Genomic DNA, 26,095 nt, shown 5'->3' with positions numbered 1-26,095 from the left:
CCAATCCACTGTGACATGTGTAGCTGTTGCCTACTTGCTTTTCTTCTAGCAGTATTGCACTGACTGCAGTAGTTGAAGTGAGTGCCATATTGCAGTGCAGATAGTCCTCCACTGACTCAGAGTCCAGTCCAATCCACTGTGACATGTTTAGCTGTTGCCTTGCTCTTTTTATAGCAGTTGTGCAGTGTGTATGTGTATTTTATTGTGTAGCTGTTGTTGTTGTTGCCTAATTTTTTTCCTAGCAGTTTTGCGCTGACTGCACTGTAGTAGTGAATTAAAATTTTTATATTGCAGTGAGTGAGTCCACTACTGCAGCACTTTATTATACATAATGCACAGTCGGATGATGTGAAATGTCCAACTCCTTGCAATTGAAGGTTTCCTATCCGTTGTTATGCAGTTAAGGTGTGAAGAATGAGCACTTAATGTTAAAAATGTTAATAAATAAAGATTAACATGTTTGTTAAGAGATTTGTGTCAAAATTTGTGGGGTTTTTTTGGGTAATTTTTACATGTGTGAAAATATCGGCCAATACCGATATTCGATCGGCAAAATATCGGTATCTGCAACACAAAAAAAGGATATCGGTCGATCACTACTTTGGACCACTGAGTAACAGTCCAGTCCTTTTTCTCCTCAGCTCAGTAGAATGTTGTCCCTGGTTCAGGAGTGGCTTGACACAAGGAATGCTACAGTTGTAGCCATGTCCTGGATACATCTGTGTGCGGTTGCTCTTGAAGCACTGACACCAGCCGTAGTCCACGCCTTGTGACTCTCCCCCTTTTCTTCACAATCCTCTAAATCCTCTTAAGGCTGCGGTTATCCCTGTTGCTTGTGCACCTTTTTCTACCACAGTTTTTCCTTCCACTAAACTTTCCATTAAAATGCTTGGATACAGCACTCTGTAAACAGCTAGCTTCTTTAACAATGACCTCATGTGACTTACTCTCCTTGTGGAGGGTGTCAATGACTGTCTTCCCCATGATTGTGTAACCTACTGAACCAGACTGAGAGACCATTTAAAGGCTCAGGAAACATTTACAGGTGTTTTGAGTTAATTAGCTGATTAGAGTGTGACACCATCAGTCTACAATATTGAACTTTTCACAATATTCTAATTTTCTGAGATACTGATTTTTGGGTTTTCACTAGCTGTGAGCCATAATCAACAAAACTAAAAGAAAGGAATGCTTGAAATAGATCCCTCTGTGTGTAATGGATTTATATAATATATGAGTTTAACTTTTTGAATTGAATTTAATTACTGAAATAAATTACATTTTTGATGATATTCTAATTTTTTGAGAGGCCCCTGTATATACTGGTCTAGATGGAGGAATCTTCTGAAGTTGCCATCTAGGCCGGACATATTGATTTTTAAGTAGATCTGTGCTTCCGCTTGGCTTGGCTGCTAATGTTAAGCATGTGATCAAATAAATCAGAAAACAGAAATGGAATTTCTTTGCTTGTTTTGATGTATAACACCGAAACAAAGCCCTGTGCTAATAGATGTGGTTGTTTGAAGCTTACTCTTGTCATAATCCTATGCTGTATTGTGGAAATATTTAACCAGAGTACAGTGGGTATCTCTAAGGGATCATTTCAGGTCAGTGAAAGTCACCTGAGGATTTCTTCCACTTAGAAGGTGAATTGTTACACTGCATCTTTTTGTGGATATTCAGCAGAGATTTCAAAGGATAAGAAAAGAAGTTAGAAATCTCAGAAATACTTTAGATGTCATGTAGGCATATGTCAGCAATGCTGCAAACAGGAAATTATGTTTCTTCTATAGCTTCCCATAGCAAATGTCTAAGCAGCATTTAGTGGTTGGCCTAACACAGATACATTTTGATCAATGAGATCAGCAAAATGTGCTAACAGCTATTTAGTGCGTGAGGTTAATCATATACTTCACAATTGTTGGTAAATGTTGTTCTGATAGATCACATTTTAAGCAAATACTAAATTTGACCATACCCCGGTGTCACAATTTAAGGAATCATTAACAGCAGTTGGGTTGTGTATCAGTGACATTGGGACTAAGGCTGGCCATAGAGGATTTGAATCTCCTGAACTGGCCTGAGATTTAAACCATGTATGGGCACTCTGAATGTACCAAGTTGATCAATCAACTTGGGTACAACTAGCCTGCTGGATTTTGCATATGATTATTGCTAACAGTATAGTCGCTAGCAACAATCAATGTCTTCTGCCGCTGGGGACGCCTTTCCCCCTCCCCCTGCCAGGAAAAAACAATGGCTCGGTGGGAGGGATTTCCTGTCAACACTGTCTCTGTTGATGGGGTAATCAAGTGCATTTCTTTCCTGCAGGAAAAAAAATTCACTCCTTGTATGGGCTGATTAACCACTTAAGCCCCGGAGGATTTGGCTGCTAAACGACCAGAGGGTATTTTGCGATTCGGCACTGCGTGACTTTAACGGACAATTGCGCGGTCGTGCGACGCTGTACCTAAACGAATTTGGCGTCCTTTTTTTCCCACAAACAGAGCTTTCTTTTGGCGGTATTTGATCACCTGTGCGATTTTTTGATCACGCGTTATAAACAAAAAAAGAGCGTAAATTTTGCAAAAATAGCAATATTTTTCCTTTTTTTTATATGAAATTCCCCCAAAAAAAAATGTAAAAATCAAAATTTTTTAATATTTTCGGCCAATTTGTTTTATGCTACCTATGTTTGGTAAAAAAAATCGCAAAAAGCGTATTTTGATTGGTTTGCGCAAAAGTTATTGCGTTTACTAACAAAGGGAAAGATTTTTGTCATTTTTGTTGTTTTTTTTTTTAACGCGTAATGGCGGCGATCTGCGATTTTTTTTGCGGTACTGCGACATTGCGGCGGAAAGATCGGACCCTTGACTGACATTTTTGACACTTTTGGGGTTACCAGTGACATTTCTACAGTAATCAGTGCTATATATATGCACTGTTACTGTAAAAATACACTGGTAGTGAAGGGGTTAACTTTATTTGAGAGGGAGGGGCTGTGTGTGTCCCTAGGGGCGTGATTCTAACTGTGATTGGCTGGGGCTTCAACTGTATGCAGAGTGATCAATGGATCTACATAGTAGATCCATGTGATCAGCTCTCATACAGAGAGGAGAATGACAGGCAGCTTGTTTACACAAGCTGCCTGACTTTCTCCCTCTCCCCCGCCGATCGCAGAGTGGCCGGCGGCGATCGGGTCCGCCGGTCACACGCGCGGGGGGGTCCGTGACCACGCGGGAGCGGGAGCGCGCCTCCGGCGGCGCGCGCTCGCTCCCTAAACCCTCACAGGCGAGCGACGTAGACCTACGTCACTTTGCCTGTGAGGGGCTGACCGCCGCCGTAGATAGTCGTGCGGCGGTCGGCAAGTGGTTAAAGCGGAACTCCAGGCTCCTTCAGAAAAAAATGAAAATTCTGCAGCTACAAATACTGTAGCTGCTGACTTTCAATATTAGGACACTTACCTGTCCACAAATCCAGCGGTGTCTTCATCCAAGCCAAACTTTCAATTGGCTTTTGAGTGCTGCCACCGCCATCTCGGCCGGTTCCCTATTGTGCATTAGTGAATAGCCCGACGACGGGGGAAGGAGGAGGGGCTTGAACTTCTGGCTGAGTTTTCTGCGGCAAAGTCAGCCGTAAGTGGGAGCAGGTACCTGTCAAAACCAGGTATCCGCTCCCCTCCCCCTCCCAAAAGGTGATGCATTAACTACTTGCCGACCGCCCGCCGCAGTTGTACGGCGGCAGTCTGGCGCTCCCAGGCAAAGTGCCGTACATGTACGGCGCTAGCTTGGGAGGAGCTAGGGAGCAGTCGCGTGCTGCCGGAGGTGCACTCCCGCCCCCGTTAGTCGGCTGAGGAGTCGGTACGTGTGACCGGTGGCTTCGGTGGCCGCTGGCCGCTCGCGATCTCCCGATGCAGTGAGATAAGGACAGATGGCTGATGTAAACACAGCCGTCTGTCATTCTCACTAAAGTAATCACAGAGGCTATGCGATCCTGCTATGTAGGATTAAAAATGAAGGTATTTCCAGTCACTACTTACCAACCAGCCAGCAACCAGCCAAATTAACCTGTCTAACAGTATGCGTTAAAAACAGGGGTTTAGTTGCACACATTTGCAAATACATGCGTAAGCTGCAGGCCGCGCCAAGGCACCCTGATATCTGCAGTCCCTAACTCTACCTTTAAAGAGTCTTCACAATGGAAGCACATGCATTCTGATGAGATAGATGGAGGACAGGTGACTGGAGGGAGCCCGCCCCTCCTTAAAGGCACAGGGTCACGCTGAACACCCAGCACATAGCACAATGGCAGCAAAGGTGTCAGTGCGTTGCCTGACCAATATAAACGTTATACGATATTGTAGAATTGCATGTCTCTGTGATTACATCACAAGCCATGCCTCATGACAGTTAGAATCACGCCCCTAGATCACCAGTCATTTTTACAGTAACAGTGCATATTTATAGCACTGATTACTGTAGTAATGTCACTGGTACTCCCAAAAGTGTCAAAAATGTCATTTAGGGGTCCGCCGCAATGTCACAGTCCCGCAAAAAAAATCGCAGATCGCCGCCATTACTAGTTAAAAAAAAAAAACAATAAAAATTACATAAATCCTTCCTGTAGTTAGTAAACGCAATAACTTTTGCGCAAACCAATCAAAATACGCTTATTGCGATTTTTTTTTACCAAAAATATGTAGCAGAAAACAAATTGGCCTAAAATGTTAAAAAATTTTGATTTCTACATTTTTTTTTTTTTTTGAGAATTTCATATAAAAAAAACGTGAAACATATGATTTTTTTTAAAATTGGCGCTCTTTTTTTTGTTTATAGCGCAAAAAAATAAAAATCGCACAGGTGATGAAATACCACCAAAAGAAAGCTCTGTTTGAGAGAAAAAAAGGACGTCAATTTCGTTTGGGTACAGCGTTACACAACCACGCAATTTTCCGTTAAAGTCACACAGTGCCGAATCGCAAAAAGGGGCCTGGTCTTTGAGAAGCCAAATCTTCCGGGGCTAAAGTGGTTAATCAATGACCAATATTGTACAATACTCTACTACTGACTGCATTAAAAAAAACGAATAATTTTTGCAAGATAATATCTATTACTTTGTTATCTTATTTAATGACATTTTCTCCAAAATAAACAGGCCCCTAGCATACATGTAAAAACTTTAGTCCATAAGGTGTATACAGGTGAGAGAGCTGATGTGGCTAAAAGGTAATATTTTGTTTAAAAACTAAATACTGTATAACCAACGTGGACTCTGGGCTCAGCTCAGGGAAAATTCATTTAAGGTCAGCCCCATAGACTGTATACTTTCCACTGTAATATTACATCATATGGTTATCTGTTATCATGTGTTATCTCTGGCTTGGAATATCAGCGGTGTTCTATAATCTGAATGTGTTCACACAGCATATGCAGAGTACTGGTTTTGTAAATGATTACATAGTGAAGAAGAAATTTTTTTTTTTTAAAGGAGAAGTATGGCCAAAGCTATTTTGGCCGTACTCCTCCTGGGGATCTCAGGAGTGCACTTCGTTCTGCACTCCTGTGACCCGTTTTGAGCCAACAGGGCCCTGAATCCCAAGGCCAAGTGATGACACTCAGCAAGTCCAGGCTCTGGAAAGATCCCAACTTTACAGTTGGGATCCACCCAGATGCCTGCACCAGAAGCTGGTTCAGCCTTACAGCAATCTACTGGGAGACGGAGCCAGCCATTCTCACCTCATTCACAGCCCAGCACTCCAGTGAGTGCTGAGATGGGGGGCAGAGCAAAGAGCCAGTGACTCTCAAACTCTCTAACTTCTCTTTTAATTATATAATGAAGTTTAGATGTTTATCACAAAGGTGTAATCCATTAAAAACTGAAACATAATATTGAGATTCAACCTACCCCTGATTAGTTCACGTTTTCATCCTGACATCTATTGTGCATTAGTCCACCCCCCTTGGTCTGCAATGTGGTGATCCTGGAACATACCTGCAGTGATGTTGGGACACCCTTTTTGCTGCCTTTACCTCAGAAAGCTTTATGCAAAAGATGCCATTGCAAAACTAAGAACTTTTTGAATACAGTGGAAATAGGCATGGATTGCAAGATGAAAAACAACATGGGTTTACTTCAGGGAGATCATGTCAAACAAATCTTATAGATTTTTTTGACTGGGTGACTAAAATAATAGACGGTGGAGGTGCAGTAGACATTGCATATCTAGATTTTAGTAAGGCTTTTGACACTGTCCCACATAGAAGACTTATCAATAAACTGCAGTCATTGAGCATGGACTCCCATATTGTTGAGTGGATTAGGCAGTGGCTGAGTGACAGACAACAGAGGGTTGTAGTCAATGGAGAACATTCAGAACAAGGTCATGTTACCAGTGGGGTACCTCAGGGATCTGTACTGGGACCAATTTTGTTTAATATCTTCATAAGTGATATTGCAAAAGGCCTCGATGGTAAGGTTTGTCTTTTTGCTGATGACACAAAGATATGTAACAGGGTTGATGTTCCTGGAGGGAAACGCCAAATGGAAAAGGATTTAGGAAAACTAGAAGAATGGTCAGAACTCTGGCAACTGAAATTTAATGTGGATAAGTGCAAGATAATGCACCTGGGGCGTAAAAACCCAAGGGCAGAATATAGAATATTTGACACAGTCCTGACCTCCGTATCTGGGGAAAGGGATTTAGGAGTAATTATTTCAGAAGACTTAAAGGTGGGAAGACAATGTAATAGAGCAGCACGAAATGCCAGCAGAATGCTTGGATGTATAGGGAGAGGTATAAGCAGTAGAAAGAGAGAAGTGCTTATGCCGCTGTACAGAACACTGGTGAGACCTCACTTGGAGTATTGTGCGCAGTGCTGGAGGCCATATCTCCAGAAGGATATAGATACTCTAGAGAGAGTTCAGAGAAGAGCTACTAAACTAGTACATGGATTGCAGGAAAAAACTTACCAGGAAAGATTAAAGGACCTTAACATGTATAGCTTGGAAGAAAGAAGAGACAGAGGGGATATGATAGAAACTTTTAAATACATAAAGGGAATCAACTCGGTAAAGGAGGAGAGCATATTTAAAAGAAGAAAAACTACCACAAGAGGACACAGTTTTAAATTAGAGGGGCAAAGGTTTAAAAGTAATATGAGGAAGTATTACTTTACTGAGAGAGTAGTGGATGCATGGAATAACCTTCCTGCAGAAGTGGTAGCTGCAAATACAGTGAAGGAGTTTAAGCATGCCTGGGATAGGCATAAGGCTATCCTTCATATGAGATAGGGCCAGGGACTATTCATAGGATTCAGATATATTGGGCAGACTAGATGGGCCAAATGGTTCTTATCTGCCGACACATTCTATTTCCCCTGAATGACCTTGTCAGGATGTTTAACGAATTCAAATTCCATAGTCCTGTGATGAGAGTAACTTTACACATATCTGTCCTTCAGCCAATTTGCAGAACCTTTGCTCTATAGCAGAGTTTCCAGTTGTGCAGAAGACCACGTTCCCCACTGGCTTCTGTGGTTCCTCCTAAAGGCACTTTTGTGCCCTGAAATGACTGGGGGTCAGCAGATGGAACCATAGTAGCCAGCAGGGGGATCTGCTATATGACCAGCCCAAGAAGTCTAATAAGATTGATGCCAGGAGCTGTGTAACAAAGAACTTTTAGCATATGGGCAGGTAAGTATGTAGTTGCTTACATCACAAGGTTCTATAGTTGCTGTATCTATTAAATAGCATTAGTCTACCAGAACTGATTTTTTTAATCACCCGGTGACATCTTAAATCTCTGGCAGCAGCAGATCTCCACTCAGTTGTTGTGCCATTGTGAGAAGATGTTCCTTTCTTGGTTGGGACTTGACGGCAGGAACCGCAGAGCCAGAAAATTACAAATATCTGGTACTTTTATTGCATCATTCGGAGGCGTTCCTAAGAAATAAATGTAGCCATTGAATTTACTAACCTTAGAGCATTCAAACTCAAGAACAGAAACTTTTTTTTAGCCTTTTTTTATCCCTTATTTATTCCTTATGGGGATCCTGCCAGTAGTACACTTCCTGTTCTAGGGTGATGCTGTGCGATATCTGAAAAGGAGCTATGTTGTCACTCTGGAACTGGAAGTGACTACAGAACACCTCCTCCTTCTCTTCTCCCCGCTCTATAAGGGACAGAGGTTTTCTTTAGTTTACAGAGAGAACTGGGAACAATGCTAATTAATAAAAGTGCAGAAGAAGCATAGGAACAGGAAGTAATTGGCTCACAAGATTTCTGGCAGGATCAACCGGTATTATTCTTGCACTTTTCAAGCAAAGTGGAAAGCTATAAGATACAATTGTACATTTAACAGACCAAAAGAGAACACATACGAGAAGTTCATTGTGAGGCTTTACATAAACTGTAAATTTGCTTATATGGCCATTTTACATAATGCAGTTTATTTTAATATAGCTTTATGTTCTATTAAACAGGTTATGAAACAGAAGGAGGATTTCTTCAATGCATGGAATTCATGTCTGCATCATGTCGTCACACTGGCCTTGGCCCATATTCACAGAGGTCAGTATACTTGTGCATTTAATGATTCAATGCATTATACTGATAGTGTCGAATGTATAGTTCACAAGCCAGAAACACTATTCAACAATCATTAGTCCTACCCTAAAGCAACTTAGCAGCAAAATTAGAGGCATGTGTACTGGAAATCATGATGCCTATCATTTTGCGAAGTATATACAGCAGTAACTTTGTGGCACCTTCACCTGTAATCCTGAGACAGGTGAGACAATTATGACAGATTTCCAAAGGTCTGTGACAGAATTACTACTGTAGGTGAGACAGATTTTGGCCCCTTTCACACGGGTACCTCCGTGTAGCAGATCCCCGCTCAGCGGGGGGATGACAGGTCAGTGTCCGCTGCACTGTGCGAGCAGACACAGACACAGTCCCGCTCTCCTCTATTGGGAAACCTGTCCATTTCCATCCGATCCGCCAGACAGATGGAAAATAGCACCACCATCCATCTGTTTTTTGGAGACTGGCTTAGGTGGTGGTAGGTATTAGCGGACATGTTTCCACTGACATCTGCTGCTTCGTAGAGGACAATGCAGTCTCCAATCAGGTCCGCCTGAAAAACTTACAGGCGGACCTGATCAGACAGCCCGTGTGAATTACCCTTCCACACCAAACATATGCACAAAGTCAGGGTCAGGTTTTACTGTCACAGTGCCACTTTAGAGCATCAGAGGGAAGAATGAATGATTAAAGCTGCTTACGGTAACTATAATAATCACCCTTTGTCTTGCTGCTTCTGTTTAGAATTGGCTTGCTGTGCAACAGAATTGACAAATGTCCCCCATGGCATAGGGAATTATCAAACTGCGCTAATATCGCAGTTATTACAGTAACCATAAAAGTTACCATGTATCAATGAAGCAGTTAGTCATTGGCATAAACTACTGCCGCGTCTTGATTTGTATCCTAAAAATGCATTTTAGTGGTGTGTACAGACTACAGAGGAGTCCTATAAAATGGCTTGAGCATACGAGATTATGGAAAGAATTAAAATAGTTCAAGATCAAAGTTCAGTAGAAATGTTAAAGTATGGATCATGCTGCTGACTCATTGTTTCTTTCAGTCCGGTATTATGCTAGAAAAAAAGTCCTGTGTTGTGAGGTCAAACATGTCAGTTATGCACCCTGAACAGTACAGGCTGTATAATCAATCATTAAACTGTATCTGGAATCAGCAATGAACAGAGGTGTAGGATATAAGGGACTGCAAGTTTAATTTAAAGTATTACAGTAACTTTCTTGTATTTGCATGTATAGTTGTAAATTACTCATAAATACTTTATTATAACTATAATTTTAAGATTTGTAAGCTGGAAATACTGTAGATGCCAAAGCTTGCCATGCAGTATTTGAATGTTGGCAGATTCCTGATGAACTGATCAAATTTACTTAGTAGGTGTCCCTGTCAGCTCCCTCGATCCCGACATCCTTTGACTGAAAAGTCAAAAGACTTGGGTGGAAAATTGATTGCTGATCAGTGGATGCATTCAATTAGAGATTCGGCAGGAGATTCATCCATTTGTACTACATAACATGGATGGAGGAATCTATTACATTTTCAGCCTGGGGAAGTGTATGGCCAGTTTTAACCTTAAAGCAGAAGTACGTTTGGCTGTACTTCTGTAGATCACATGTGTGCAGTTCGTTCTGCACTTCTGTGACCCAGTTTGAGCAGACAGAACTGTTGGCTGATGTCACATGCCTGGACCGGCACCCAGCTCAGCCTCTCAGCAAGCCGTTGAGAGTCTCAGCTGGCCGCTCCCACCCCCTCAACAGCTCAGCTCTCCATTGAGAGCAGGGGGGGCAGAGCAGAGAGCTGATGACAGACAGTCACCAGTTCTCTGCTCACGGAGCTCTGAGAACCGAGCGATTTGCAATATTTGATCGCTCAGTTCTCAGTCTTAGAACCGGCGGCATCCACCTAGGTAAGTATGATTTTTGGAAAAAAAAAAACTGAACTTCTCTTTTAAAGCAGGGACCAGACGAATTTCAAACCATGTGTGGCCACTGTGGTTGAACAGTTGATCTACCGACTCTGTTCAGCCCCACTGTCGATCAGTACTGCAGGCAATAGACTGCAGCGCTGATCAGTATATTCTAACAGCGGGACAGTCTCCCCACTATTAGAATACAATGACACAGCAGGGACAAGTCCCCCAAACACACTTCATTTTTTTTTTGTCTTCATGCAACCCGCTGGTTGAACAAAAAAACGGACCCATGTATGTCCAGCTCATGACTACACTTTCATTATATTTATTCTCCCAGCAAAGTGTCACTTTGGACTGCTATAAAGCATTGATAAATAATAACTCTCCCTTGTTTACTTATTTAGATTAGATATGTTGATCAGGTGAACAAGGTATACTGATAACCAAGATATTGAGCTGATGTAAATGCCCAGACACAAAAGGATTCATTTACTAAATTAATAGACTGAAAATGAATGTTCCTTTTGGAAAATATATGTACGCGTTGCAAAGTGAATGTAAACATATAAGGTTATACAGTGTTTACTTTAATTTCCCAATTATACAAATACAATTTATGATAGCAAATGTTTAGGTATTCATAGTGACTGCTTCATCTTATCGACTAACATTCACCTGCAAAGTGAACATATACATTATATTGTCAAAGGTTTTGGGACGCCTGCCTTTACACACACATGAACTTTATTGGCACAATATTGAGTTGGCCCACCCTTTGCAGCTATAACAGCTTCAATTCTTCTGGGAAGGCTGTCCACAAGGTTTAGGAGTGTGTCTATGGGAATGTTTGACCATTCTTCCAGAAGCGCATTCGTAAGGTCAGGCACTGATGTCGACAAGAAGGCATGGCTCACAATCTCTGCTATAATTCACCCCAAAGGTGTTCTATTGGGTTGAGGTCCGGACTCTATGCAGGCCAGGCAAGTTCATCCACCCCAAACTCGCTCATCCATGTCTTTATGGACCTTGCTTTGTGCATTGGTGCACAGTCATGTTGGAACAGGAAGGGGCCATCACCAAACTGTTCCCACAAAGTTGGGAGCATGAAATTGTCTAAAATGTCTTGGTTAGCTGACACCTTAAGAGCTCCCTTTACTGGAACTAAGGGGCCAAGCCCAACCCCTGAAAAACAACCCTACACCATAATCCCCCCCCCCCCCCCACAACAAATGACTTGGACCAGTGCACATAGAAAGGGTCATAAAGACATGGATGAGCGAGTTTGGTGTGGGGGAACTTGACTGACCTGCACAGAGTCCTGACCTCAACCCGATAGAACACCTTTGGGATGAATTACAGCAGAGACTGCAGGCCAGACCTTCTCATCCAACATCAGTGCCTAACCTCACAAATGTGCTTCTGGAAGAATGGTCAAACATTTCCATAGACACACTCCTAAACCTTGTGGACAGCCTTCCCAGAAGAGTTGAAGCTGGTAGGGGCAAAGGGTGGGCCAACTCAATATTGAATCCTACAGACTTATAGTTGCCATATACTATACGAAAAATCGTTGGGACTAATTTTCAAAAAACAAACACTCGACCGTGAGAGCAGACGATCATGCCATCATGTAATGACCGATAAATAGTTCAATGAACGTAAATTATTCAGTTTTTTGTTGCCATTTTCACATATACCTAGTGCAAACAGTTTGAACAGGAAACACATTAACCTTTCAACTTATTGTTCATTTGGCAGAAAATTTCCAAACTTGTCCTTAATTTTTTCGGCTCAAAAACATCACAACCGACTACCGATTTGTGCCCATTAACTGGCTGAAAAACAAGAGGACTTTCCAAATGACCAGATTTCAGCTGATTTTTCGTATAGTGTATGGCCACCATAAGAATGGGATGATGTTAAAGTTCATGTGCACGTAAAGGCAGGCGTCCCAATACTTTTGACAATAAAGTGTATTTTCCAAAGTGAACATTCAATTTTCAAGGTGAACAAACTCCTTTAGTAAATCAACCCCAAAGATTCTAACTTTCTTCAAGAATCTTTTCTATTGGAGAAGAAGCCTGGCTTAACCACTTTAGCCCCAGCCCTATTTCGGACACTTTTTGTTCACAAGTTAAAACCAGTATTTTTTCCTAGAAAACTACTTAGAACCCCCAAACATTATATATATTTTTTTAGCAAAGACTCTGGAGAATAAAATGTCGGTCATTGCAAAATTTTTTGTCACGCGGTATTTGCGCAGCGGTCTTTAAAACGCCATTTTTTTGGAAAAAATTTGAAAAATCACATTTCACTGCATTTAAAAAATACTAAACAGTAAAGTTAGCCCATTTTTTTTGTATATTGTGAAAGATGATGTCACGCCGAGTAAATAGATACCAAACATGTTACGGTTTAAAATTGCGCCCCCCCGTGGGATGGCGACAAACTACGGTCAATAGAGATCTCAATCTGCGACGCTTTAAATTTATTTAACGGTTACCAGTTTAGAGTTAGAGTGTAGCTCTTTTTTTTTAATTATTGCCCACGCTCTGGCGATCGCGGCGATACCTCACATGTGTGGTTTGAACAGCGATTTCATTTGCGGCTCGACTTGCGTATACGTTTTTTTTTGTGCGCGAGCTAACGGTGACGGGGACGGCTAAATTTTTTTTTTTTTTTTTTTTCCTATTTATTTTTTCTTTTTTTTAAACTTTATTACAGGTTTTTAAAAAAAAAAAAAATCTGATCACTTTTATTGCTGTCACAAGCAATGTAAACATCCCTGGTGACAGCAATATGTCGTGACAGGTACACTTTATGGAGGGATCGAGGGTCTAAAAGACCCTAGACCCCTCCACTACACTTCCCTGTATGCAAAACGCCGAAAACGGCATTTTTGCATACAGCCGTTTTTCAAATCTGCCGCCTTTTGCAGCACAGTAACCCGGACGTGACGTCATGGACGCCGCCTCCGGGTTACGTCATCGGAGACCCGATCGATGCCGTTTCCGGCATTCATCGGGACTCCATCCAGCCGGGGGACGTGCCGGCTGGGTGCTCGGGGCTCCCGGTGGGACGGTAGCCCCGAGCAAAGCCGCGGAAGGCGGCGGGAGGGGGGGGACGTCCCCTCCCGCCCCCCCGGGTAACGATCGAGCGGCTCCCGAGCCGCATCGATCGTTACCGACGGAAAGCCGACCGTCGGCTTCAAACAACGGTACCGGGATGATGCCTCTAGCTAGAGGCATCATCCCGGTATAACCACTCAAAGTCAGCCGACGTAGAGGTTACGTGACTGGTAGTAAAGTGGTTAAGCTGGTCATTTTTATTTTTAATTTTTTTTATTATTATACTTTAAGCCATAAGGCTGAATAGAAAAAAGAAGTGAACTTATTCCTCCAATCACCCAAACAAGATAAATGGAGGAGTTCCCCTTCACTGGAACATTGTATTCTGATTGCTAAACCCACACCTGTTTGCCTGAGGTCATTGATCAAAAAAAGTTTTCTTGCATGCCCTTTCCACATCAATCAACTTTTGCCAAGTAAGGACAGCCAGACACTTATTGGAATTCGTCCAGTCCCTGCTGAGCCCGACAAATTTCCAAGACCCATTTACCTAGAGACATTGTTTTGTACTCTCATCTCCTTATGAGAAGAGAGAACCCATTTTAGTCAGTGCAATTCTCTACCAGACCCTTCTATCGAAAGTATAATACATGAATGTATAAAACATTATAAAAATGCAAGTTATTTTTTACAGATGTAGCACCCTCCTAGTTAGGTAGGTGCTAGGTAAAAGCATCCATTGCTCCTTCTGCTTATCAGGGGAGCCTGATCTATTAGGTTGCCTGTCACGTTTCCAGGTGGGATTCACTGGGTCTGAGGGGGTGCCCCCACTGCATCCAATGAGGGAGCTTGTTGGACAGTGGAGGAAACCTAGCCAGTTACACATCCTGTTTTATGGCAGTCCCAGTGGGAGGGCATTCTGCAATGCATCCTGGGATTGACCATAAATACGGAGGGGACATGTGACAGGGCGTCTGTGGTGGGAAGCAGAGTCTCAGGAGGAGGTGGATGGCTGTCTCTCCTCCTGCAGTGTGAGAGAAAAGTGGTCTTGGGCAGTCAGCCCAGTGAACCGGGTGTGGAGCTGAGCTGCAGAGGATCCAGAGTGCTGACAGTGGAGCTGCTGGCAGAGTCTCTCGGGAAAAACAGTGTGTGTGAGCACCAGGGACCTGTCAAAGGGTCTGGCCCAGGAAGGGGGACCACTCCAGTGAAGTCAGGGGATCAAGGAGCTAGATCAGACAGAGAGTATGACAGTAAAGGGGGTGCCATGTAAAAAGCCCTGAAGAATAGGAACAGAAGGGGGTGCCAGGAAGGACCCTAAAGTGTGTTCTGCAGTACAGTATAGCTTATCTAAAGCAATTCATTTATCACTACTTCATCGCTATTGACAAGGTGGAGCAGCAGCCTTGCCGCATTCAAGTGCAGTTAAACGTCCCAGCAAATTGTGCATAGTGTATTCAAGTTGCAGTATCCCACTCATTCCCTTCTCCTATCCAAGTTCTCAATAAAACAACAAAAAAAAAAAAAACCCCTAGACTGTTTCTTGACTGAGCCAAGCCCTTTAAAGTCCCTAAACTATTGTGCAGTTGCTATGGGTAACCCCAGCAGCTCCCAAGGGAGTAGTGCTACACAAAAAAAACTCGAGTCTACATCCATGGTAGTAATATCTTCTATCATGAAATAGAACAGTTCCAATTACAGTGCACAAAAAAAAATCAAAGCCATTCAGTACAATATAAATAGCATTCAATAACCAACAAATGGAGATGCATTGAACCCACGCATCAAACCCACTATGGCCTAAAATATAACTTTTATCAAATTTCTAAAAAAACACATATTATAGAAATTATAAGGGTATCAAAAACCTCCAGGTGTATGACCTTACATATAGGAAAGCATGGGTCTGGTGGCAAAACACCATAATGCTGGAGGTTTTTATGAGAAGGTACCTCTAGCCAAAGGAGAGAATTCCCAAGAATAAGGCCAGTTAAAGTAATAAACTTATATATCAGGCTACTATTTATTTTGCACTATAAATAAGAGGCAAACAAAAATAGGAAATCTTCTTTGAAAATACAAATCTTTTGCTTTTGCTGGTGATAATCATTTGTGTCAGTAAGCGCACTATTACAGAACTCTGGTTGCATGTTGCTTAAGGTAAATTTGTTCTACCATTTTCAATAAAAGACCACTAGCACTATTTCAATTGTATATCCATAAGATAGGAGTCCACTTAGAAAGTTAGGCGGTATTAGTAAAGCTCTTTGCCAAGTTTTATAGCCATTTATTAGCGCTGTATTTTGCCTGGTGTATACTATGGGCTATTCAAGCAATCAGAAGGAGGCCTGAGAAAAATCTTGCACATGCCCATTATGGAAATCTTGGTATGAGGGTGCTCATATGCTACTCTGCAAGCATGGGACCTGCATTGTTTGCAAACAGTTCACTTGGGAGCACCTTAAGACCCCGTTCACACTGGGGCGACCTGGTCGCCTGACAGGTCGCCGTAGGTCGCCTGCCATAGAGAAGCTGTGGACCCGTTCTAATAGGAGCGACACAAGTCGCTCCGACTTAGAAAAAGGGTCCGGAGCTTCTTTGGGGCGACCCGGAGCGACCTGCATGGACTTCAATGATATGAAGTCCGTGCCGGCAGCTCCGAGGTCGCGGTGCGAGCTGCGCACTGCAACCTGTGAGGTCACCCCAGCAATTTGGATCGCCCCAGTGTGAATGGGGTCTACAGTGTTGACACAGCCCCACCTGGTTACAGTTGGTGTGAGCTTCCAGTGGTAGGTCACAGACAAAAAGCCATGCAAGGGATATGTACCAGCAGTGATGTTGGTAGCAAAGAGGAGGGGCTGCTTGTCAACTTTATAGGAAAGTCTAGATTTGCATGTAAAATCACCATCTCATCAGTGACAACTTGCCTTTTAAAGCAGATTTCACGCTGCGTAAACTGTGCCAAAGCAGGGTGTAGCCAAATGTGAGGTTTAAAATAGTCAATTTTGCAACAATTTTACGTAAGTGTATGTTCATCTTTACAAAATAATTTATTACATCTGAGGAATAGTACTGTTATTATAGAGTATTTCAATGAAAATGTTTGTGTTCTAAATTGTTATATGTTTAATTGCTGGGGGGGAAGAATGTCCACAGGTAACCCCATCAGTTATGGCTTGTCCTGTGTGTCACTTAACACTGAGACGCTCAACTAATAATAACACAAGTCATTATGGGGCGTCACTGCAACACCATGACTAACTATGGGATGAGAGACAGGCTGCACAGTGTAAAGGAAGTGATAAATTATCAGAGCAAAGCAGAGGCTCCTGGATTAGCTAGAACCAAGCAAGTAGCACTTGAAACAAGCTATAGGTAAACTAAGGTCAGTGACTGAAGGTAGCACAGAATGTGTGTGTATATGTATGTGTGTGCGTGTATATATACATATATATATATATAGTTAGGTCCATATATATTTGGGCACAATTTTGCATACTTTTGGCTCTCTATGCCACCGGAATAAAATTAAAACAAAGCCATCCAAATGAATTTGAAGTGCAGACTTTCACTTTTATTCCAAGGGGTTGAATATAAATATCAAGTACAAATTTTAGGAACTGCAACCATTTTTATACACAGTCCCCCCATTTTCAGGGGCTCAAATGTAATTGGAGAAATTAATATAATCCTAAATAAAATGTTCATTTTTAATATTTTGTTGAGAATCCTTTAATGGCAATGACTGGCTGAAGTCTGAAACCCATGGACATTACCAAAGACGGGGTTTCCTCCTTTCTGATGCTTTGCCAGGCTCTAACTGCAGCTGTCTTCAGTTGTTCTTTGTTTGTGGGTCTTTCTGCGTTTAGTTTTGCCTTCAGCAGGTGAAATGCATGTTCAATTGGGTTGAGATCAGGTGATTGACTCGGCCATTGCAGAATATTCCACTTATTTTCCTTCAAAAGCTTCTGGGTTACTTTTGCAGTGTGTTTTAGATCATTGTCCATCTGTTCTGTGAAGCGCCATTTGGCAGAATCTGGGCTGACGGTATTAATCCGGCTGCTTCTGTCACATCATCAATAAACACCAATGACTCTGTGCCACTGGAAGCCATGCATGCCCGTGCCACCACACTGCCTCCACCATGTTTTACAGATGACATTGTGTGCTTTGGATCATGAGCTGTTCCAAACCTTCTCCACACATTTTGTCCCCATCATTCTGATACAGAATAATCTTAGTTTCATCTGTTCAAAGAATGCTTTCAAGAACTGGTCTGGCTTTTTTAGATGTTTTTTGGCAAAGTATAATCTTTTTTTTTTTTTTTTGTCTAATCTGGCTTTTCTATTCTTCTACTCTTTATGAATGGTTTACATGTTGTGGGGAACCCTCTGTATTTGCTCTCGTGAAGTCTTCTCTTGATTTTAGACATTGAAAATGATATGCCCACCTCCTGGAGAGAGTTCTTCACTTGTCTGGATGTTGTGAATGGGTTTTTCTTTACCATAGAGGGGATCCTGCGATCATCCACCACTTTTGTCTTCCGTGGATGTCCAGGCCTTTATGTGTTGCTGAGCTCACCAGTGTGTTCTTTCTTCCTCAAAATGTACCAAACTGTTGATTTGGCTACTCCTAATGTTGCTGCTATTTCTCTGATGGATTTGTTTTTGAATCCTTACAATGGCCTGTTTCACTTGCGTGGACAGCTCCTTTAAACGCATGATGTAGGTTCACGGCAATAGATTCCAAATGCAAATACCACACCAACTCCAGACCTTTTACCTGCTTAATTAATTAGGAAAGATGGAGTAGCTCACATCTGGCCATGAAACCGCTTTTGATTCAATTGTCCAATTACTTTTGATCCCTTGAAAAAGGGGGGATGACTATTCTTAAGAGCTGTAATTCCCAAACCATTCTTTCGATTTGGATGTTCATGCCCTCACATTTAACCTGTGAGTGCACTTTCAGCACATATCCATTATATAACTTAAGCTTGAATATGTTTTGGTAAAAACCTGAAAAAAAAATTGTCTGTGTCCCAATATATATGTGTATATGTATATACAGTTTTTTGTCCATAGTGAGAATATGATAATATAGTTCTCAGCAGCCACATGTATGGCTCAAATCACCAGGTGACATTTTTCTAAGGAGTAATAGAACTACATGGGCCAGTGCAACAGGTTACAATTTTGGGCAGTAATTGTGCCTTTTCTTAAGCCCATAGGGAAACATTACTGTCTGATACATTGGCCTGCTATACTGACCAATAGTGTCTGAGGTACCACAATTGCCTAATGGGATGAAGGTTTTAGAACCAGAGCTGGGACTTGCAGCAATCCCTTCCTGTTGCTGACGATGGCTACAAGCTGTTCATCTAACCCAGGGTTTCTCAATCGGGGGTTCCACCATGATCTACCTGTCAATCACAGGCAGTTGCAAACAATAGCAGGCAGTTGATGGGGAGATCTCATCTCCACACTCTCTTGTCATTACGCCCCTGCATGCTGAGCGGCACAGAAAAGCAAGGAGTGTTTCTGCTGTTCTCTGCTTCCTCCCTTCCTGTCCATCCTAGGTGCTTGTATGTGACATCACTTGGTACAGACAAGAGAGGAGGTTCGATGGGGAACAGCATGCCAGAGCCAGGAATATCACAGCCGCTTCCCTGCAATGCTTTGCATGAGAAGGAAACCTCTACTGCCCTGCTACCATATAATATTTAGCCCTGCTACCATATAATATTTAGCCCTGCTACCATATAATAATGTGCCCTGCTCTCATGTAATGTGCCCTGCTCTCATGTGATGTATTCTGCTGTCATGTAATGTGTCGTCCTGAACTTCCCTACTCTGCCCTGCTGACCCCAATATTTTGCTGCGCTAACCCCCCTGTGCTCTGCCCTGCTTGACCTCCTGTGTTCCGCCCTGCTTGCCCCCTGTACACTGCTTATATCAAGTTTGACCCCGAATTGAGCATCTGTACAGAAAATGGCCAACACAAGTTTTGCATTAAATAGGTATGTTTTAATATTTACTCTAATATTTAATTCTATTTCTAAAAAAAAAATGTTATATCAACATCTCACTGATCACACCAATGTTCTGTAAGCTGTAGATGTGAACATTATTTCAGGGGTTCCCCAAGATCTCAAGCTTTATGCCAAATGGTTCTTCCAAGGTAAAAAAAAGTTGAGAAGCCCTGATCTAATCCCTCACTTTTTTTCATGGAAGACTAAGAGATCAGAAGTCACTGGAAATTTTTGAGCAATAAAAAGGACTTCCAACTTTCAGCAGACCAAAAAATAGCATGGTAAGCTAAAAATGAGGAGCATTGCTTGCTTTTATTATGCCATTTATGGCCAACCCAAGATAAACACTTAGGTAGGTTTAGTAACATTAAATAGTAATCATCATACATATCACCCTCCTTTGTTGGATTTCAGAAAAACGTACCCTTGTCTTGTCTCCTCTATGCCATACACTTGATTAATTTTTTTGCATTTAGCCTGCACAATGCTTTACAGCACTAATGGACAAATCTCCCAATGCAGCTATTGAATTTTGACAGGCAGCCCTGCCCACAGTCAAAATACCTAAACAGGGGCTGCAAATGATCAAATTTTCAGGTGGGAGGTAGCCAACAGGGCCACTCAGTGAGCAAATTTCAACTGGTTCATCAGAAACCGTCTGAAATTCTTAGTGTATAGCTAGCTTTATTCTTTTAAATACTTATTTTATGCGTTTCTTTCATGCTTTTTATGTTCTGTTGCTCTTTTACATTTGTTATCCTTTATCAATAACTTGTGATTGCCAGCTCTTGTTTTGCTTTTGTTATCTCTGCTTGCACACCTCCCCTGTGTGTACATCCTAGACATGGATAGGATCGCTGAGCTTTTCAGCTACTGGGGAAAGCACACGTCCTAGAGTGACCTGAAAACTAGCTTTGCAGAGCCTTGTGTATTTTTTTTTTTTTACTTGTTGGCAGAACCTACTTGAGCCCAGATATGATCCCTGTTGGTACTTTTCTCAGCAAAAAGCAGGGCAGTAATCTACTGTACATCACACAATTGTAATGAATTATTTAAAAATGTGGACATTGGAAATGTCTTAAAACAGCCTTGTTCACAACTTACTATGCAGAGTTTTACAAAAACTCATGTTACACTGTATAAAAATGATATTGTCACGTTGGACCATTTTACCATTCTGCCATCAGTAAGACCCCCTTCCCCTCTATTTTTCCTATGGTCACGTTTTAAAGCCTCGGGGAACTGAGGGTGTGATGATGAGAACACTCTTTAAAAATGAATGCTACTGACAGTGTTCTACAGCAGTGGTTATGAAAGTCTCACTCCTTGGAGACGTTAGTATTCAGCCATGGAGAGATCAGAGGGAAAGTGAAGAGCAAAACGTACAGAAAAACTGAATTTGGTACAGAGCAGTGTGGGGCTGTCTGGGGAGTAGTTGTAGCGGAGACCGTAGTGGGGAGGGCACATCATGCATGATATGAAAGAGGGCGTCAGGATTGTAAAGGTGGAATTTGTTCATACTTCGGGTTGGATTTTGCCTTTTCTTGGCCCTCCCATCTACCTAACCCAAAGACTTATACCTCATTTAAAGACAATGTTAACTACACAATGAAAGTGGAAATAATTGCACCATGTTGGGACAATTTCTCACTAATCCGTTCTTGGTGACAGTGCTGTCACTAAAATGCAATGTAAGGGGAAAACACCAACAGTCTATTAGTAGTTTTATTTCAAGTAACTTTAGACTCAGTGGGCAAACGCAAAACAATTACTTCCACAACTGTTGAATGCAGGCAAGAGTCTCAACCCCATGCAATGTAGAACTCCTATCTACCTCACCGAAAGACTCCTCTACTTCATGGTATATAATCACTCAGCATGTGAAGGCTGCTGACTTGGGAAAAAAAATATATATATTTTTTAAATACCAATGGAGATTCTAACCAATCCTTTACTAAAAAATATTTTTATTTATTTTGTTGCCTTTTAGAGAGACATTCCCCTACTTCCTGTCTCAATATAAGTAAATAAATCTCCCTAGTGGCGTGCAGAAAGCAATAGAAATTAGATAGAACTTCTAAACCTTTCCCACTCTTCAAAAATATATAAAAAAAATGTTTTGCTGCAGTTCCACTTTAATGTTTTAACCTTTTCTATGTGAAATGGCCCAAAACATGTATGCATATTAGGAAAGTCCTAACCTCTTGCTCAAAAGTCATAACCACTTCACAAAGTGTTGAAGCAAAAGACTCATGACAACATGAGAGCCAGACCGGTATAATTTTCAGGATAAGAGATTGTAAATGGCAATCTTCAAATTTATTTTCCTATTATTTTCTTAAAAAATGTAATCAAATAATTAAGCAAGTAAATTATTTAGATTAAAATTTTGAAATGGCTGAAAGCACACATTGTCAGTGAGCATTTAAACTAGACACTGTTTATTACAAGGCGTGTACATGTGATAATCTGCTTAATTTTTTGTGTTTCTTAGTGACTCTGGAGCAGTTTGCCTTGGCTGTGGAGTCTTGCCCTGTGCCAGCGGACCAGCGTTTACTAATGGAGGTATGGTGGAATTCCCTTCACAATCCACAGTTGCATCTATTTAGGCCCCTTTCACACGGCCGTTCCGATCAGGTCCACCTGAGTTTTTCAGACAGACCCGATTGGATCCATTCACCCCTATGGACTGGCAGGTGTAAAGTGACTTGTGTCCATTTACACCCACCTGCCTCAGATCTGATCCGGTCTACAAAAAAAAAAAAAAAATTGAAAGGGGATCTGTTCTCAACTTAGAAGGGTTTAAATCAGAGGGCAGTCAGGTGCAAAAAGACAGCAGAGACCATTTACTCCTGATCACCCATAGAACAGAGTGGGCTCTGTCTGTGTCCGCTCTGCAAGAACTGAGTGGACATGCACCTGTCATCCGCCCACTCTGCTCTGTAAAGCAGGGGATCAGCAAACAGGTCCACTGCTAAGAAAAACAGAGTCCGTCTTGTGTGAAAGGGGCTTTACTTTTCATTTTTGTATGCTGTGACAAAAGCTATTTACCTACCCAGGTCTTGTCATGCACAGGAAACACTGTTATTCTACAAACAACTTGTTTGACATTTGTGTAGAATCACTTCCTTCTGCTGGGTTAATTAATTTTCATGAAAAGAGTTTTCCTGTATTTTTAGGGAAAGCAAGAGAGTTAAAAATTGTATTGAAGTTTCTATAAACCTCAGATATGAAATATGAACAAAGCATATCTCTCCATAGATGCCTTTCTGAACCAGGGTGCCCAGGCATCGGTGCCTTCAGGTTTCTTCAGGGGTGCCTTGGCAAATGCCTAAAAGTTGCCCCAAAATTGTATACAAACCAGCGAATGGATTAAACTTGCTGTTGAGTTACACAAATCCACAGGTTTTCATTATGCAGCATTACAACCTTTCAAGCTGCCAGCATCCTAACTACCAATTATGTCATTGGTTGATTAGGAGGACATTGGGCACCTGCACACCACCCTTGTTTGCCCCTCCTCTGCCCCTCTCTATCAGCACTGGGGTCACATTAGCTGAGTGAGGGAGAGAAACCGAGAGAGAAGAGAAACACTGGTATACTAGTCAATACCGGTGTGCAAAGGTGTATTTGCTTTGAATGAATAAACCACCTATAATGTTGGGTGTCCTAAGTGTGGAGATGTTGCTGCATTATGTAAAACTATTAATTTATTTGTTTACATTTTAGAATGGGGCCTCATGATTGTGCATAATTTTAAAGGGTGCCTTGACTAAAAAAAGGACCAGAGAAACACTGGTCTATGGTGTAAACTTGTCTCAGTTAGGTTTTCTGTCTGCTGCTTCGTTCCTCTGCTATTTATAAGTTCTAGACTTTGAATGGATGTAGAGAAGGGAAGACTGCAGATGAACATGTACAACTTATGTAGAAGGATTTGTTTCATCTCTATCACCTGGGGCCAGTCACTTCACTGGACAAATGGAAAGGTTTACAAGCACTTTAAAGTAAACATTGCAGTATTGTTATAAGCTCATGCTAAGGAATCGGTTTTACGCTATAAAGGGCTGTAAAAAGATCTTGTGTGTGTTAATGCGAAAGCATGCAATAAACCAAATATCCAAGACCAGGAATGGGTCCACTTTGATCAAGTCCACAAAATAAGCCTGTCCACCCTATCACCAAAAGCAAAAAAATCTGTTGGCATGGGCATTATAAGAGAAAAAATATAGAAGTATAACTTTACCCATACATGAGTAGTGACATTCTACATTTATTTCATTTTTTTTCTGACAGTGGGATATTTGTATGTTTTTCCACAAGGTGAAAACAAGTTAGGTTTCATAATCGGGGAGGAAGATCTAATTCAATACTATACTTATTAGAAGAGATATCATACTACTGTAACATTTGGTATTATTCCATAATTTAAGTCAGTGCGGCATCAAGCCATTGTGAGGATGACCAGGCTTTTTGAGGGAGCCAAATGACTGTTCATACCATCCACTGCTGTGATTCTGACCTTTAAAAAAGCATGTCGATATCACTCGCTGCAACACTCAGATAGGAAAGTAATAGAGTTTACACTAGGGTAGCTTCTTAGGAGAGTCAGAATTCCTTACCTCTAATTGAATCAATCAGAAATTCAACTTAACATTTTTTTTTTTAAATATTTAATGAAAAAAAAGGAATAAAGGTGCAATAAATATTTACAGAAAATATGTTAGAAAGTAACGTATATTAAAAAGTAAGCAAAGGAAACATAAAAGGATTTAAAAGTGAAGAAAATCCTATATGGGAAGTTTTGCTTTATGTCCTCCTCCCCTTCCACATTTAGCACATTAATTTTTTTTGGGGGGAGCAGGTACTGTACCTAGTTTTGATAGGTACCCCCTCCCACTTTCATTTGGATTGCCAAGGCCAATGTTTCTCAACTCCAGTCCTCAAGTTCCCCCAACAGGTCATGTTTTCAGGATTTCCCTCAGATAAAACAGCTGTAATTACTAAGGCAGTGAAACTGATCAAATCACTTCCGCAAAATAATGAAAAGCCTGAAAACATAATCTGTTGGGTGTACTTGAGGACTGGAGTTGGGAATCCTTGGCCTAGGCGATTCCAAGCAGTCCCCCACTCGCTTTGCCCACAGCATTCTGGGACAAATTACAGGTCCCAGAAGGCTGCTGGACCATTCACAAAGCAAAGCATGGATCCCGCATGAGCAGTGGGAAGCAGACTGGCAGCACCAGGGACCCAGAGAGAAGGCAAAGAACCAGCCCAGATGAGGAAGGTGCTGGCATCCTGGACAGGTAAGTGTCCTTTTATTAAAAGTTAGCAGGTACAGTAGTTATAGCTGGGGGGAGGTGGTAAAATCTGAATCCCAGTATGCAGCATACTCCCACAGCACTGACTTCAGCTGAAGCACCAACATTGGGGCCCCCGGAACCTGCACTTGTAACTGATTCCCAGTATTTTCCTCCTGCAGCACCTGGAAGTCAGCTTCTCTTCCTCTCCCTCCCGCCAGCATTCAACTGCTGCAGAAGGGGATGGGATCAGTTCCAATAAATGCCGCCCCCACTGTTCATGGAGATCTCCACCTCTCAAAGGTTTCCTACCCCTGCTCTATCTTTAAATTAAACAACACGATTCTCCGGTCTCGCCCTACCAATTCTGACCTCAACATTAGCCCAAGACTTTGTAATCCTCTTCCCCGTTTCATCTTTTGATTTTTTTAATGTATGCTTCCAACATTGCGTATGTGTTTTCAGTATACACATTGAAGGTACTGTTATGTGTGTCAGTAATTTTACAACACATTCTGGGTGGACCCGCTGCACACCCTTTCCAGCAAACTATGCAATGAAAAACAGGGGTTTTTAGTTCACACATATTGCAATAGATGTTAAGGATGGCCAACTGCATCAAAGTAATCCCTCTTATGGCCAGTAAAATTCCTGTTTTTCATTGCATAGTTTTCTGGAAAGGATGTATAGCAGCGTGCAGAGGGTCCATTCAGAATTTGTAGTGTTAACATGGTCACGCCCCTTGAGCACCTGACAGTTTAAATACACATACAAGCTATTGGGATTTGAGCACAGGTACAGTGCTTTGCGAAAGTATTCGGCCCCCTTGAACTTTTCGACCTTTTGCCACATTTCAGGCATCAAACATAAAGATATAAAACTGTAATTTTTTGTGAAGAATCAACAACAAGTGGGACACAATCATGAACTGGAACGAAATTTATTGGATATTTCAAACTTTTTTAACAAATAAAAATCTGAAAAATTGGGCGTGCAAAATTATTCAGTCCCCTTAAGTTAATACTTTATAGCGCCAACTTTTGCTGCGATTACAGTCTGTAAGTCGCTTGGGGTATGTCTCTATCAGTTTTTGCCCATTCCTCCTTGCAAAACAGCTCGAGCTCAGTGAGGTTGGATGGAGAGCGTTTGTGAACAGCAGTTTTCAGTTCTTTCCACAGATTCTCGATTG

The 26,095-nt window shown here is 41.7% G+C and overlaps 1 protein-coding gene across 1 annotated transcript in view; it reads left to right on the top strand.

Moving 5' to 3' along the window:
* ACOXL (acyl-CoA oxidase like) overlaps positions 1–26,095 on the top strand; it is a 687,302-nt gene that overhangs the window by 537,638 nt on the left and 123,569 nt on the right. Inside the window, exons 16-17 of the mRNA XM_082249749.1 lie at positions 8,481–8,568; positions 22,104–22,174. Of these exons, the coding sequence (XP_082105875.1) occupies positions 8,481–8,568; positions 22,104–22,174 (159 nt within the window). The remainder of the gene's footprint in view (positions 1–8,480; positions 8,569–22,103; positions 22,175–26,095) is intronic.

This window comes from Pelophylax lessonae (assembly GCF_965119305.1).
Source record: "Pelophylax lessonae genome assembly, chromosome: 3".
NCBI classification, from domain to species: domain Eukaryota; kingdom Metazoa; phylum Chordata; class Amphibia; order Anura; family Ranidae; genus Pelophylax; species Pelophylax lessonae.
The sequence above is the reverse complement of the archived record's forward strand: the minus strand, read 5'-3'. Positions and strand labels throughout refer to the sequence as shown.